At 42.4% G+C, this 15,906-nt stretch overlaps 1 protein-coding gene across 1 annotated transcript; it reads left to right on the top strand.

Moving 5' to 3' along the window:
- Positions 1-2,800: 2,800 nt before the first annotated feature.
- Pdzd9 (PDZ domain containing 9) lies at positions 2,801-15,849 on the top strand. Its single transcript, XM_026392079.2, has 4 exons — positions 2,801-2,855; positions 4,701-4,880; positions 9,244-9,433; positions 14,677-15,849. The coding sequence occupies exons 1-4, from the start codon at positions 2,801-2,803 to the stop codon at positions 15,071-15,073; spliced, it is 822 nt and encodes a 273-aa protein (XP_026247864.2). The 3' UTR covers positions 15,074-15,849.
- The last annotated feature ends 57 nt before the right edge of the window (positions 15,850-15,906 follow it).

The raw sequence follows: 15,906 nt of genomic DNA, 5'->3' as shown, positions 1-15,906 counted from the left end.
AAGCTGACATGGCAATTTCAAGTTGCTGAGTTGGGATAAAGAGGCCAAGCCTTTACATTCTTAGCACTGACCAGTCAATCACTGGATTAGCTAGTTACCCCAGGAATGGGGTGTGACCTTAGGGAAGGTGGCTCTCTGCAGCCAAGCACAATTCCTCAAGAAGACCAACAGCAGAGATCTGTCAACCTACAACTCTTTCAGTAACTGGGGAATAATTCTTTAGTCCTGAAGGGGACCTAGTGGCACATCAGCATCTGCCACAGTGCCCACATGGTGTTCAGCAGATCATTAGCATTTTGTATTATGCTCCATAATAATAATTTTTAGAATTTCCTTATATCTTCAAATAAAACTGACCCCCCAGGAAAATGGGCCATATCTGTCCAGTTACTTGAATTCCTATCACATCACTCATTGTTGGTCCATGTCCTACCCAGATTTGAGAAGCACTGCTCTATTGCAGTAGAAAACATATCTACTATCTTTAACATCCCAATTCTCATCTTTGACTTGTTTATTTAAGTCCTGAAAGTGGCCCCTCCAGGACTCTGGTGGGTATCTTTTCTCTTGGGAAACTCCTGGAGGAATGTGGCAGCTCATCTTGAAGCATAACTAACATCCTCATCATTTCCCTCTTTGACTCACCCAAGATTCCTCTCACGCCATGCCAGCACCTCTGATGGTCTAGGGGGCTCATGTGGTCAAGTGGCCTAGACCTCCAGCCCTGAAGTTTTAGGCCCTCATTGCTGTGGCTGCTGTATTTATCCAGTTAGTTACTGTCAAAATATGACAAAGGACTACAACACCTAATTGGATCATCTGGGTGCCACAGGTCACCTGCTTCCTGTCCTTATGTGTCGCAGTTACCTGCTTCCTTCCTGGTGATTACTCTTCCTGCCAATTCCTTAGCCTAATGAATGTCTGATACATGATACCTGCTCTTAAATTTCCTTCCCCTGGTATACCATCCATTTACTACCGGGAAAACATTTGCAGTTTAACGCTTCCCTGTGCCAGAGGCTGCTATGCTTCTTTAGGGCTGGGACCTCATTAAATTGGGTGATCCAGCTCCCATGTCTCATCTGGGCATCTACTCCTTCAGATCACCTCTGGCACTCTCTGTTGCTGGTTGGGGTCTTTAGAAGACAGATTCCAAGTCACAGGGAGTTTGGTGGGAGAGTGCTTTTGGGACCCACCCCTGTGGGCAGAGGGAGAAGTCTGGCTGCAGGACAACCATGACAGGGCCTGACAGTGGACCCCATAGAGAGCTCTGAAGCTGGGATGGCCCTGTGCTGTCAGTCATTGGATTCTAGCTGCCCTGGGAAGGTAGGATCTTGGGCAAGGGGCTCTCTCAGCCAGCAGCAGGGAATGGTGAATTGGGGGAGGCATAAGTCCTTCAGCCCTGAAGGAGGACCTGGGCAAAACAGCACAGCATCCGTGACAATTTGTATCCTGCATTTATACCATGAGCCCTTAAGAGATTTTTCTGTCTGGCATGGAGAGAAGACTCAGCTGCTTAAATCCCACAAATCTCACCATTTCCCTGCTGATGGGAAGACAGAGGCAAAGGGTACATTTTATGAAAGAATTTATTTGTTATCTAGCTAGATCCCTGCCAGACTATTTGGAAGAGGAAACAGGTGACCTATCACAAGAAACCACTGGCTGAAGATTCCTTGAGGTTGACAGTAGCACTATATGTGAGGTTCAGTGACACAGGATTTATCCAATGAGAAATCTGGCCTGTCTGGGTAGTGCCAGAAAAAATCAGCAGAATAAGCTGGGCCTACTCAAGTTTACCAGAGAAATCTTAGCACAGTTCCTGACATCTGATAGGTGAATGCCTTTAGGCAAGGTGCTTAACCCCTTGGTTTCTTCAGAGTGGGGACCTACCTCAGGTTATTTCCTCCTCCTTCTCTTGCCCAGGCCTTTATCTCCTACCTCAGCCTCTTCAGTTGTTGGCATCTCAGGCATGTGCCACATGCCTAGAATTTATTTTGAAAATTTATATTTTCATAAAATTGTCCCCATTGTCTGTTTTTCAAGCATAAATTCCAAGAGGATAGGGCCCTGTTTGTCTTGTCTACTTTGTCCCCAGCATCTCCACACACCACAGCGGCTTCCAGTGAATATTTGCTGTATGAGTGAATGTGTGTGGGAGGAAGGGTTATTTTGGAAAAAAGAAGGAAGCATTAATCCCTCTCTTAATAGTGACTCATTGTTTTCAGGCCACCCTTGGCCTTTTCTCAACCAAAACATCTATGAAAAAAAGTGTAGTGGCAAAGCAATTGGAGCTGTTGATGCAACAGTATTTAAAAATACCATCATTAGGCTTGCAGCAGGGGACTGTGATCTTCTAGGGATTCTGTGATCTTCTAGCTGTGCTTTTCCTCTGCCATCTTTGAGAAAACTCCTCTTTGCTTTCTGCTCCATCCCATTTGGGTTTCATCACCAGTGAATGAAGAACCCAGTGTGAGCCTGGCACTCTGCCTATCCCCGCAGAAGTTCCATTCTTTCCACCCCAAAGTTTTCACATGCCACATTGGAGTGTAACACCCCTGCCAAGTTTTCCAAGGTCCACACAGCCCTGGAGGCTCCCACGCTGCGGTTCAGCCTCTGCGCGACGGCCTCGCAGTGCCCCCTGGCGGTCAGCCCGAGGGACGGCGCCCGAAATCTACTCGGGGGTTGCCTGCAGTGCTGCCCTGCGCGTGCTTCTGCAGGATTCGAAATTGCCGGCCGTTAGACGCGCTCCAGCCTAGGCTCCAGGAGGTTTTCCTGAGCCGCCCACCCTCCCGGGGCCATGGAGAAGTCCAAGGGAAAATGCGGATATGGTAACTGGGGAGAATGGGGAGAGGGTGAGGTCTTGGGTTTCAAGCCATATTCACTTTCCCTCTTCTGTAAAATGGGGACGTCACCTCCTTGGCCTGGAAGCTAACCTCTCACCATTGTTTATTAAGGTATAATTTACATTCAGTAGGGCCTCCCTTCTTAGTGGACAGCACTATGAGTTTCTACAAGCATACATCCACATGGAACCACCCCAAGACAGAGAATGTACTACCACCCCTCAAATTACACTGGAGCCGCCCTTTGGTGGCCCACCTCTTCCTTCTCCGTACTTTCTCACACTCTGGTTTGTTTAGAATTGTGTGTTTTTCCATGGAGAATGTCATAAAAATGGAATCATGGATGGCGCTGTTTGAGGCTGGCTTCATTTGCTTACCCTGCTGTCTTTTGATCTAGGCTCCATAGACTACATCATCAAGCACATTTAATTTGCAGGCTGAGGTTGAGACCCAGACCCTGCAGAGGATGAACTTCTCTGTCTGCCCAGGAACCAGAGGCTCAAAGAAGAGCATACCCGGGCCCCAAATTGCCCCTAAAAAAAACTCTGAAGACCTTATCTTCTTTATCCTGGGTAGTTTTCCAGCCAGAAAGTGTCTGTGGTTTGAAGGAAGATGAGGTTGGAGATGGGCAAAGACTTTTGCTTTGAAGAAAGGGAGGTGAATTCTGCCAGTTCTCTACAGCTGGGTGAGCCCCTCTCAGCAGACCATGAAAACAGCAGTCACATGGACATAGCAAGGACTTGGCCAGTTGTAGTGTCACTCATCCTAATGGAATCAGCTGTGTATGGAATTCTGGAACAGTGTGCAGAAAACAGCTCTCCACACAGAACTTTCCTGTGTACTGAAAAAGGGCCTTCTAGAAGCTTCCTCTGGAGGAAAAAAAAATCACTTGTTTTCAATCACTCCTTAATCCTTGAAATTTCCTTGTGAGAGTTGGATCTATAAAAAGCATGTTTCAACATCTCTACAACTCACTGTCCCAAAGGCCTTTGGATTTCCTTCCCAAGTCCTTTTTGGATCCGCCTACTGTCCATTTCCTCTGTCACCACTATGACATACCTGGGTGAATGCAGTAACCTGTCCATTTCTCTAGTCAACTCTGGGTTCCACAACCCACACACCACCCAGCAGCCAGAAGTTTGATTTAAATGCAAACCGAATCATGTCCAGCTTAAATCACTTCTGAGCTTTTTCATTAGGGCAAACCTGAGCACCAGCCCCTGTCAGCCCCACCATTGGGCCTCTGGCTGCCTCCTACTAGTGGACTCCTTCATATTCCCAGCAGGGCTTCGGGAATCTCAGAACCTTGATCCAATTTTCTCTCTCCCTTTCTCTTTTGAGTAAATAGTTTTGGTCCTTTCTAAATTTGTATTCACCCTCTCAGAAAAGCCCAACTGAGGGACCCTCCCCAGAAGAGAATGAGGCCCCCTGCTGTTCATCCTGAGTATTATTTTTTCTTTCATAGCTTGTGTTACAGTTTGTTATCCAGTGTAGACTTATGTAACTGATATTTGTTTCCTTCCCTGTCTACAAGATCCACAAGGGCAAGAAACACATTTGTTTGACTCACCATGGTAAGTGGTAAGCACAATAAGTATTTGTTAAGTGAACTGATAATAATAATAATAACTGATATTGATTAAACCCCCATGGTGTGTCTGACATTGTGCAAGAGCCCTTTAATGACTCATGTAATTCTCATAACACTTTTGTAACCCTCATTTTACTGATGAAGAAACTAAGGAATAGGTAGATTTCATAACTGCCCCAGCAGCCTGGCTTCAGAACCCCAGAAACTACTGCCATGCTGCTGTCTCAATAAATAACTGAAAGAAGTTCCCCTCTTTCTATTAGGAGAACAATTCAGCTTCGAGTTCAAGAACTCTGTACACAACTTGAGCAAAACTCAGCAGACCAAACTCACTGTGGGCAGACTGGGATTAGGCCTGATCATCATCCAGCATGGGCCCTACCTCCAGATTTCCCACCTCATCAAAAATGGGGCTGCAGCCAAGGACCGGAGACTCAAGCCAGGTGACTGTGGTTTCCCCATGTCCCCTCTCCTCTGCCTTCAGGGAGCCACACAGTTTCAGCATAACCATAATAATATGATGACATTGGTTGAGAACTCTCTGCAGTCCAGTAAATTGCTATCCCATACATATAACTCTCGCTGTCAGAAGTGCTTATTCATTGAATTCTCTAGGTAGGAACTGTTATTATCATCCTCCTTTTACAGGTGAGGAAACTGAGATTCAGTGAGACTGAGTTCCTTGTCCAGGTCATGTGCACCTTGTAAGTGGCTACAACTGGAAGTCCAGTGTCACTCCAGAGCTTATGCCTCTCTGTGATAAAGATTTCTTCTCTTCTAGGCAGTATTAATCATCACTAACACTTGGACCCATTATCATGTTTCACCCTCCTGCAAACCCAAGAGGCAGATTCTGCATTAATCCACCTTACACACAAAAAAATCAAATATTTACCCACAGTGACACCGAGGAGCTAGGATCCGAGAGCCCCAGGGTTTTACCAATCTTTGGGTGAATGCGTGTTCTATCTGGTGAGAGACACATTTTCCCAGTGCCTTCTCCAGGCCTGGTGCTGTGCCCAGGAGTGAAGCACAGTGGGATGGTGAAGTGGTCAAAAGGAAAAACAAAACAAAACATTTCAGGTTAAGCAACCTGAATTCTGGCACAAGCTCTGTCACTTTCTAGCTCTGTGATGTTGGGCAAAGGTCCTTAACCTTCCAGGTCTCAGTCACCTCATCTCTAAATTGGGGGATCCCGTCTTTGTCAGGGGTTGCTAGGATTTGATGAAATAATTGTTATGAAAGTGCTTTGAGAACTTCAAGTGCTCTAGAAAAATTGGCAATTGTTACACTGTTCTGATTTATAGATTCTCTATACTTGTGTCTTTTTTAAAAGAATAAAAAATGATTGTGATATACAAGTCCCAGTTATCTGGTTATCTGTTAGAATCACCTGGGCCCCATCTCCCCACAGGTTCTGATTCAACTGGTGTAGGGTTAGGGCAGGGCAGCTAGCTCATGCTTTAAAATCTCCTCAGATGACTCAGATAGGGTTTGAAGCAACAGATTAAAAAATAAAATAGATAAATGTTATATTGAAAGATTAACTTATCTTAAAATCCAAAGCATTTTCTCCCCATATCACTACTTGGTGCTGAGGAACAAACTGCCCGGAGAGTTCTGGGCTCCTTACACTGTATTAAGTCAGCTTTCTGTCACTGTGACAAAATGCCTGAGGTAAACAACTTATAAGGAGGAAAGGTTTATTTTGGCTAATGGTTCAGAGGTTTCAGTTTCACGGTTGGTTGGCTCTGTTGCTTTGGAACTGTGGCAAAGTAGCACATCATGGTAGGAGTGTGTGGCACAGAAACCTACTCATTTCCTGGCAGCTGGAGGGAAAAAAAAAAAGAGAGAGAGAGAGAGAGATGAAGGGGCCTTCTACTAGGCTCTACATCCTAAAGGTCCCAGCATTTTTCAGTGGTTCCACAAGCTGGTGATCAAACCTTCAATACACAGACCGAAAGAACTCCAGGTCAGGTTCCACGGACTTTCCTTCTTTTTAGCTCTCGAGTCAGGTGACAAATGCTGGTTGGTAACCAGGTGCATACTCCAGGGTGCTAGAGTGGGACAAGAGTGTGTTCCGGTTCATCCCTGTGACACAGAATCTCATGGTGGGCTCTTTGAGGTGAGAGGCAGTCCCGAATCCATCTTTTTAAATCCAGGAATTACCTCCAGGTCTGGCACGTTTATTATGTATTTGTCCCAGGCATTGTACAAGATATTTCTACGTTTATTATTGAATTTTGCGTTTGCAACACTCCTAGAATGTAAATAATGAAACATAGACTCTTAGAGAGATGAAGTAATTTGCTCAGAATTCATGGCTTAGTCCATGGTCCGAGCTGGGATTTGAACCCATGTCTGCCCGGAAAGCCCATACCTTTCTAGACAATTACCTAATAACTAGATATCAGATATCCCAGATTTCTTCATGAGGAGTCAGCGACTTCAGTCTCTGTAATTGGTTTTTTATAAATAAGATCATGGAAGGCAATAAGTGTAGAAATTCGCTATTTCTTTGGTTTCATAGCCTCTCAGTCCCATTATTTATTATTCCTATGTTTTAAAGCTTCTTCTTTGGTGATTCATGATGGAGTTTCATCTTAAATCTCCTGATTTAGTTTAGTGTTAGTTTATTCTGGCTAAACTTTAGATCCATCTTGGCCATTATGGCTTCAACAGACTGCCAACCAAAGTCTTAAGAAATTGATGCTGCTTTGACAGTAGCTAACCTGTGCCCTGGCCACTGCTCGTACCAGGCTTCACTCATTCAGTCAGTATTTCCTGAATGCCTGCTGTGCACACGCACCCAGCTAGGCACTGTGGGTCCATTGGGGAGCCAAGCAGAGTCGGTCCCTAGCACGTAGAACTTAAGCAACTTATAGCCTTGTTGGGAGGGACAGAGAAAAAAATGTGTTTTTCAGTAGTGACACAAGTGCTACAGAGTTGATTTAATATAGGTAATCGAGACAAAGTTTATGCAATGTCATTCTACAGCCCATTAAAACAGAAAAGAAGATGTGTAATGAAGTTGGTGTTCATAAACACCAAATTGATGTCTCCCTATGAAGGGCAGTGTTAATGCCTATTGCCAGAATAATCACATTCGTACGGTGACACACTTGGTTTATAGCCAGAACCGTCAGGGTATTAAGCTGTTTATTTTCTGCTTTCTTGATAAAGTCACCCTTTTACAACATAATTAAGCACAATGCCAAGTCATAGCTTTCAGCTATAAACACTCCTTTTAACATTAAGCAAGTTAGCTCATCCAGAGAGGGTTTCCCCCCCATTGTAATTAACCTCAGTCGGAGGAGCAGCTGCTTCAGACTGTGTGGCCTACAGGGAGCTGGGAGAAGCCTTGTTTTTTATGAAGTGTAGCTTCAGGCACTTCAGGTACGTGGCTGATTTAACCCACAGTTAATTCCTAAGACCAAGGTAGAAGGTTTTCTCTATCCTTCTAAGTACTCATTTACTGGAATACTAACCACTGGTTTCTGATGGGTCTAGCACTGTGGAAATCCTTGGTGATCACTGTAATTTCTGACTAAAGCTCACTGGGATCAGAGAAAGTGCTTTTTCTTGATCCTTTTCTCTTCTGAGGTTGAGTTTCATCTGTCTTGGAATGATTGGAGCATGCCTAGTTTTCCACACTCGGAGAAGTGAACACACCATTTATAACTTCATCCAGGCCACTTCATCCCATGTCAGCTCTAAAGTTTCTGTTACTGTTGGTAAGAAGTCAGTTCCTAGTAAGCTCTGAGGACTAAGATTTTGCCCAGTGTGAGTCTGGCCTTGAACAGCATAAAGTCTGCTGAAGGCAAGTGGCATTCAGAGTTCTTCACTGCAAGCAACAGAAAACAGGTGAGGCACTGAATTTAGGATACTGCATCTGCCCCAACTGCCTGGCCAACAGACTGAGAACCAGGCTCAGAAGATAGGGAGAGAGGAAAGGGGCATGTATAGCTGCTCCTGGAAACTGCATGTTCCTGTCATTGCTCTGCATCTCCTCCAGGTTCAGTGACCCAGATGGGAGTGCCTGGTGACTGCACTGGTTTATAGGCCCATATCAACCTGGTAGGGTAGGGAGGCAGGGGAGGTGGGTGCAAGTAAAGAATTGGTTTCTTAGCTTTTCCATTTTGGGGACCCAGGGGTTTGTTGCCAAAATGTAGTTCTCTTTCCACCTACTGGGGGCTCAGAAACTCCCTCTCCCAAGCCATCAAATTCCTTTCAATATACTCTCTGCATATACAGCTTCAGCATAATTAAAGCAAGCTAATTGCCCAGTGTTTCATACAAAATTATGTGCCCAAGTAATTCTGCATGGGGCAGAAAATGGAAATGAAAGGCTTGATTAATATAGTCTATTTACGGTGGAGGGCGCTGGAAATTGCCAGGCAGGTATAATAGAAAGTAGGTCATTTATTTATCACTGAGTGTAAATGTTTTTTTCCTTTACTAGTAACAGCCATCCATTTTATCTCAAACTAATATATTTTTAGAATCCCAAAGGATGGTTTAGACTATAAATGGTTTATAGCCTCTGTTATACCAAGAACTTTAGAAATGTCTCATGGTTTAATATCCTCCATTATACTGCTATTAAGAAACATCTTGTAAATATTCTTTGTTATACAAAAGACATTCATGTCAAAGAGATGAATATTTTTAATAAGTCAAGGTTGAAGCCTAGTTTTGGTTCAAAATGGACCAACAATATAAACAGAAATTCCACAACCAAGTCAGAAATATGGTCCTTTCCAACCCATTATCTTAATTTTACTGATAATATTTCTCCTCTTTTAGGTGATGTTCTGATTAGTGTTGGCCATGCCAACGTATTAGGATATACTCTTCGAGAATTTTTAAAGCTTTTGCAAAATATCACCATAGGAACAGTGCTACAATTCAAGGTTTACCGAGATTTTATTGCTATACCCCGAGAATGGCAAGAAATATATGATTTAATCCCTGAAACCAAATTCCCAGTGACACGGTAAGTTGTTCATTTTAGGAACTCTTTGTTACAATACAGAACCCCAGGTCCTGGGAAGCACAGGGTCCTGATTGAATGTGAGAATAATCAAATGGTAGGACCCGTGGTAGAAGAGATGGGTGACACTGCCGGAATAATTAGGTGAATTTCCAAATCCTTTTGGAAAGCATAGTTGACTGACCTCATTTAAAGCAGCATGATAAACACAACTTACAGTTAAAAAAGCTATAACCAGCAGTCGCTGATAGGAAGACTGTCCCCAAAACACCTGCACTGTGCCTCTCTGCAGTCAGACCTTAAAACACACTGGGAATCCTGTCTCCTTTCTTAATTGCCAACTTCTTTCTTTCTGTTCCCAGTAACAATTTAGCCCTTTCAAGTTTCTTTCATGTTAGCAAACCCGTCAACTCCATTCCCCTCTTCCTACTGGCTTCCATCACTTCCATCACTGCCCTGTCCTTGCCTCCCCTATCAGACGTCCCCTATCAGACGTCTCCATTTTTTCCGTAGATGCACTTTCCAGGGACTTGCTTCTATCTAGGTTTTGCTTTTATCCCTGGCTCAGAGGCCCCTTCCTGGGGTCATACATGTCCTTCATGCTGATTCTAATGGACTCTTCTCAGTCTTTATTTTGCTTGGCTTCTGAGCAGCTTTAGAGACTTGGCAACGACCTTCCTTCCCCTCTTCTTGACATATCAGTTTCCTCAGGTTTCTGTGTTACCTGACTCCCTTGATTTTCCTGTTACCTCTGGTCACCTCCTCTTGGTCTTCTGCCCAACTAAACTTCTCTGTTTAGTCCTTGGCTTTTTTTTTTCTTTCTTTCTTTCTTTTTTTTTTTTTTTAGTTGTAGATGGACACAATACCTTTATTTTGTTTATTTAGTTTTTTTATGGGGTGCTGGGGATCGAACCTAGTGCCTCGTGCATGCCATGCAAGCACTCTACCACTGAGCCACAACCCCAGTCCCTAGTCCTTGGCTCTTTTAGGCAACCTCACCGCTGCCTGTGGTCCCTACCTGTACACTAATCACTTCCACATTGTGTCATCACCAAACTTGTGAACACAAATTTTTTGATGCCCACCAGACGTCTACATCTTGATTTTTCATAAACCCCTTAAACTCATGCTTAAAATAAAGCCACCTCACCAGTGATCTTTCAGTGGTCCTCTCTTACTGGGGGAATGTCTGCCTACTTGACAAGGGTTGTGCTTGTGCTTGATTCCTCTATCCTTGACCCTGCCAACCAACCACTAATACTTGTCATTTTCCTTATCTTCTCACATTTATCTGCTTCTGTCTCTGGCTATTACCATTGTCCTAGACAAAGCCACCATTTGGTTCTCCCTGCATCTATTCCCACCTCTTATTCATTCTCTATACAGGGTGGTCCTTTTACAATGCAAATCTAATCAAGTCATATTCCAGTTTTAAAATGACAAAAAATCCTTACCTTGGCCTATAATGTGATGGTCTGACTGGGCACCATTCCAGCTTCATCCCATACTCTTTTCCCCCTTTATCTAGCCTACTTTAGATTTCAGTTTTCTGCCTTGTGTTCTTCCATCTACAATGTGCTCAGTAGAGTGCTGCTCTTCAGTAAGCATCACTGAAAGCTCACTGTGCAAGCTTTCTCTAAGAGGCATTAACACAGTTGGGACCACCTGTCATATGCTCTCATAGCACCCTATATATCTCCTCCATATTTATCCCACTTTTAATTCAATCATCTGAACAATCAGTTGTTTGCTATGCTTCCCTGGGAAAATGCAAATGCCATGTGTCTTGTTCTGCTAAATCTATTATGGGACTTTAATGTGGTGGAGGCTTCATTTATTGAAAGTGAAAAACGAAATCCAGCTAGGAATCTCAAATTACCTAAATAATACGACAGCTTGTCTCCTTCTTTCCTTCCTTGCCCAGGCTGGCCTCAAATTTGGGATCCTCCTGCAATCCTCCTGCCTCAGGATCTCAAGTAGCTGGGATTGAGAGCTTGTTTCTTTATCTGTAACAGGGACTCTTGTGAGGATCAGATATATGAGGGAGCATTCTGTGGAACACAAGGTGTAGAATGAGATTATTTTGTGTTGAATTCAATTCTCTGATGCAAGAGTGATCTTCAGTTTTGTTAGGATTTCTACACTAGATACTGTCACTGTGTAAACTCCCCCTTTCCCCCGCCCCCTAGTATTGGAGATGGAGCCCAGGGCCTCACACATGCTAGGCAAGCACTCTGCCACTGATCCCCAGCCCCAGCCCTATACTTTCGCTTATAGGGATAGACTCAAAGGATATGGCCAGGATTTTTACAAAGCCTAGAAAATGGCCCATATTACATCAACTTTATTTCAGAGACTCAAACTTTCGGTCAAGGATCTGAAGTGGTACCCAGATATGCTTTGGTCATTTCTCACAGCACTTAAAAAACCCAGACCTGTAGAGAGCAAGGAAGATACATGGAGGCTTTACAAGGGACCAGTAACACTCCATTCCTTGACCTGGCAGCAGCCACCAAGGTGTCTGCTTATAATAGTTTTCATTAAATTGTTTTTTCACACTTTCTGTGTATTTTTTAAAGCACTCCCACGTGGTGACACTGGGTTTGAGATGGGGAGCAGCTGTCCTCTTCAGATCAGGCAGGCTGGAAAATATCATTTTTTTCCCCAATGACCAAACCAATCCTGATCTGATTTAAAATAAGTAAAATTAAGTCAGGAATAGTGTGTGCACCTGTAATCTCAGTAACTAGGGAGACAAGCAGGGGGATTACAAGTTTGAAGCCAGCCCAGGCAATTTAGCAAAACCCTATCTCAAAATAAAAAATTAAAATAAAGGCTGGGGATATAGCCTTTATAGTGTAGTGCCCTCCTGGGTTCAATCCAAGTACTGAATTTTTTTTTTTTAAATTTAAAAATGAGCCCAGCGCCATGGCACACACCTGTAATCCCAGCAGTTTGAGAGGCTGAAATAGGATTTTGAGTTCAAAGCCAGCTTCATCAAAAGCAAGGTGCTAAGCAACTTAGTAAAACCCTTTTCTCTAAATAGATAAATAAATAAATAAAGGGCTGGGCATGTGGCTCAGTGGCCAAGTGCCCTGAGTTCAATCCCTGGCACACCCCTCACACAAACCCCGCCAAATTTAAAAAATAATAGTGTACACTTACTCATTGCTTCCTGTGTTTTGGCCACGGCAAGGACTTTACAATGTAAGTGAGAACTTTCTGTGGTAGTGGAATGTTCTGCATCTGAGTTGTCCGTAGGCTAGCCACATGTGACTATTAAGCACCTAAATATGGGGACTGTACCTGGGGAATTTAAATTTTTATTCAAAATATTCAGTTGAAACTTAGCCACACGTAGCCAGCAGCCTGTTTTGGAGAGTGCAGCTCTAAAGCCGGAGCCCTTAACCATTTGCCTGTAGAACTGCCATGTCCTAAGCTTGTTCATTACATGGAAATATTCTGAGGTTCTGAATATTAAAAGTTAATGATGGCAGACTGACCATTCAAAAGCGGAGATAAACAGAGATTAGCACAACCGAACCCCACAAACTTATGGAATGATGACACATTTTCTTTCTTAACTAAGCAAAGTACTTCTGTAAGGTATTTTAGTTAACTTATGTGGAAGGGGTTAGCAAAGGGGAAGATGGGGAAAGGAAAGGGCTTTTATGGTATGACCTTTTCTAGGAGCAGATGGCACTGCGTGCACAATAGAGAGAATATTCCATATTGTGTTCTGGGTAGTCTAGTGGCATAAAATCTATATCCAGCCCACACTGACCTCTGCTGGCTGTGTTTTTATTATCTATTGCGATAATGCTAGTTTAATTAAAGTGCCTAGCCCTACCACCTGTCCTTTATAATTGCCTAATACAGAATTACCAAGAATACCTCTTGCAATCGAAAAAAAGTAACTTGGATTTTTTCCTTTTCTTTTCAAATGGTTCCAGTCCTAGATCTTCTTGTATGACCCTAAGCTAAGGATAAGGAAATCACACCATTTAAGACTAGATGCTTTCAGTAAAAATGACTTAATATTAGAAGAGAGAAACTTCAAAACAAAAACCAGGCAGACTGGCAAGGATATTAATGATAACACTAAGAAGTCTGATGGATTGGCAGAGAGGGTGGGGAAGAGACGTGTTTTGTATTAGCAGAACAGAATGTGTCAAAGGGTTAGAATCACAAAGATCTAGTTGTAGACTTGGCAGGCAATAGCACCAGGATGAGAGAGAGCAGGTGATGGATGGTATTTGTTCTGCAAAGATTAGCAAGCGCAAGTATTAGAAAAGTCCAGAGCTTAGTTCCTAGCAGGCAAACACCACCTAAATTTCAACAATCAAGCCAAAAAACAAAATTAAACACCCCCCCGCAAAAAAAAAAAAAAAACCTTTGAAGCTTTTGGATGACAATAGAGAGGAAGAATAGAGAATGATAATGGCCATGTGAGTAGAAGGTGCTTTACAAATCCATGTCTGAGTCAGGTGTGGTGGTGCATACCTGTAATCTCAGCTCCTGGGGAGACTGAGGCAGAAGGATCACAAGTGCCAGGTCAGCCTCAGCAACTTAGTGAGATCCTAAGTAGCTTGGTTAGATTCTGTCTCAAAATAAAAAGTAAAAAATGGCTGGGGATGTGGGTCAGTGGTCATTGCCTCTGGGTTCAATCCTCAGCACCCAAACAAAGCAAAACAAAACAAAATCTATGTATGTAAACCCCAATGAGAGGGACAGAATGATGCTCTGGGTGGCAACGTCAGGAAAAAAAGATGATTAAAAGAGTACTGACTTGCTTACTGAAGACCCTTGAGGTCCACTATTTATTTCCTGATCCCCCTGGAAATCAGTGATCTTTTTTTTTTCTTTTTTGATTTTTAAAAAATACACAACAGTAGAATGTATTACAATTCTTATTACACATATAGAGCACAATCAGTGAACTTTCCTGTTATTGTCATACGACCCATGAGAACAGGATTCTCAGGAGGTGATGGCCAGGTTGAACTTGTAGGTACAAGTGAAATTAACCTATCCTTTAGGGCCTCCTAATATTATGGTCTTGCATAGTTTAAGTCTGGTTTAAGTCTATGCAAAGCTTTTTAAAGTAGTGTAAAATAATTTAAGGCAATATTTATAGGAAAAAAATTTAACGGTACTTTAATGAGACAAAGCAGGCTATAAGACATCTCTTTAGGGAACTATAAATGTTCAGACATTCATTTTATTCACTATTCTTTTTATTTCAGTTCACCAAAGAAAACTGGGAAGGCAAAAGATGAATTTTTCTCAAGCCCTGATGACAACGAAGATGTAGTTTTAGATAAAAAACTTAAATTTTACAGATATTCACAGTCACTTGGGCCTCACCCTGCAAGAAGACCAGTATCTATTTCCAGAGAATGGCATGGGTATGAAAAGGAGAACCAAACTATTAGTGTCGGAAAAAACATCAACTGTGATGTGATAATTCATCAAGATCATAAGAAAGAAGTGAGAGCCCCATCTCCATACTGGACCATGGTGAAGAACGAAAACAAAAGCTCCTCTTCCTCCGTCTCCTCCACCTCAGATGCATTTTGGCTGGAGGACTGTGCCCAAGTTGAGAAGGGCAAAAGTCAACTGGCATCAAAGGTTAGGCAATAGTTTACAAATGTGGGGTTGTATGAACATTTTTTAAAAACACCAATTTTTTTGTGCCTTGCCAAGTTTGCAGGAATTCTTACAGGAATTATGTGCAGACTTTTCAATTCTTTTTCATGACTGTGGAAAAGCCTTTAGAGACCTTCTTCAGTGAGAAAGTGAGACTTCCTGGGGTTTCACAGATCTTGTTCTCAAAATAGCAATTCAGGTCATGAAGACCCTCCTTTCTGAGAATTTCCCATCTTTTAGAAAATATGGTAGAAGAAACCATCATCAGAATATATAAACATGGTAGAGAACTTCTTTTTAAGGTAAATACCATATTTTCTTTTGATATTTAGATTAGATTCTTTGAGTAGTTATTCATATTAGCAACCCTTCAGCCCTACTTTATTTTTAGTGTTGGCCTGATAGTTAACTATTTCAAAGAGACAGGATTGGAACAGATGAGAAATAGAAGAGAAAAATAAAAACTGCCACAGTGAAAATAAATCAGAAATATAAAGTAACAGTTACACGGCATATGATTCATAGGGAATTTGTTTTTCAGAAATGATTTCACTGTAAAAAAAGGCAAAGAGGGTAAACTCAGATCACTTAAATGTTGTTATTCAAAATGACAGATTTTTAATTTGTTTTCATCTTAAAAAGTCATCAATAATAATCTGGAAATTTTACCCTGGTAGTTGCTTAGCCTTAATTTTAATAGTGTCCAATGCTTCTTAATTGAAGTACCAAATTATTACATTCCTGCCTCCTTTCAGACATCTAAAACAAACATGTCAAAAAAAAAAAAAAACAAAAACCAAAGATCTCAGTATATAATAAATACTTAT

The sequence above is a fragment of the Urocitellus parryii genome, chromosome 9 (assembly GCF_045843805.1).
Source record: "Urocitellus parryii isolate mUroPar1 chromosome 9, mUroPar1.hap1, whole genome shotgun sequence".
Lineage (NCBI taxonomy): Eukaryota > Metazoa > Chordata > Mammalia > Rodentia > Sciuridae > Urocitellus > Urocitellus parryii.
The sequence above is the reverse complement of the archived record's forward strand: the minus strand, read 5'-3'. Positions and strand labels throughout refer to the sequence as shown.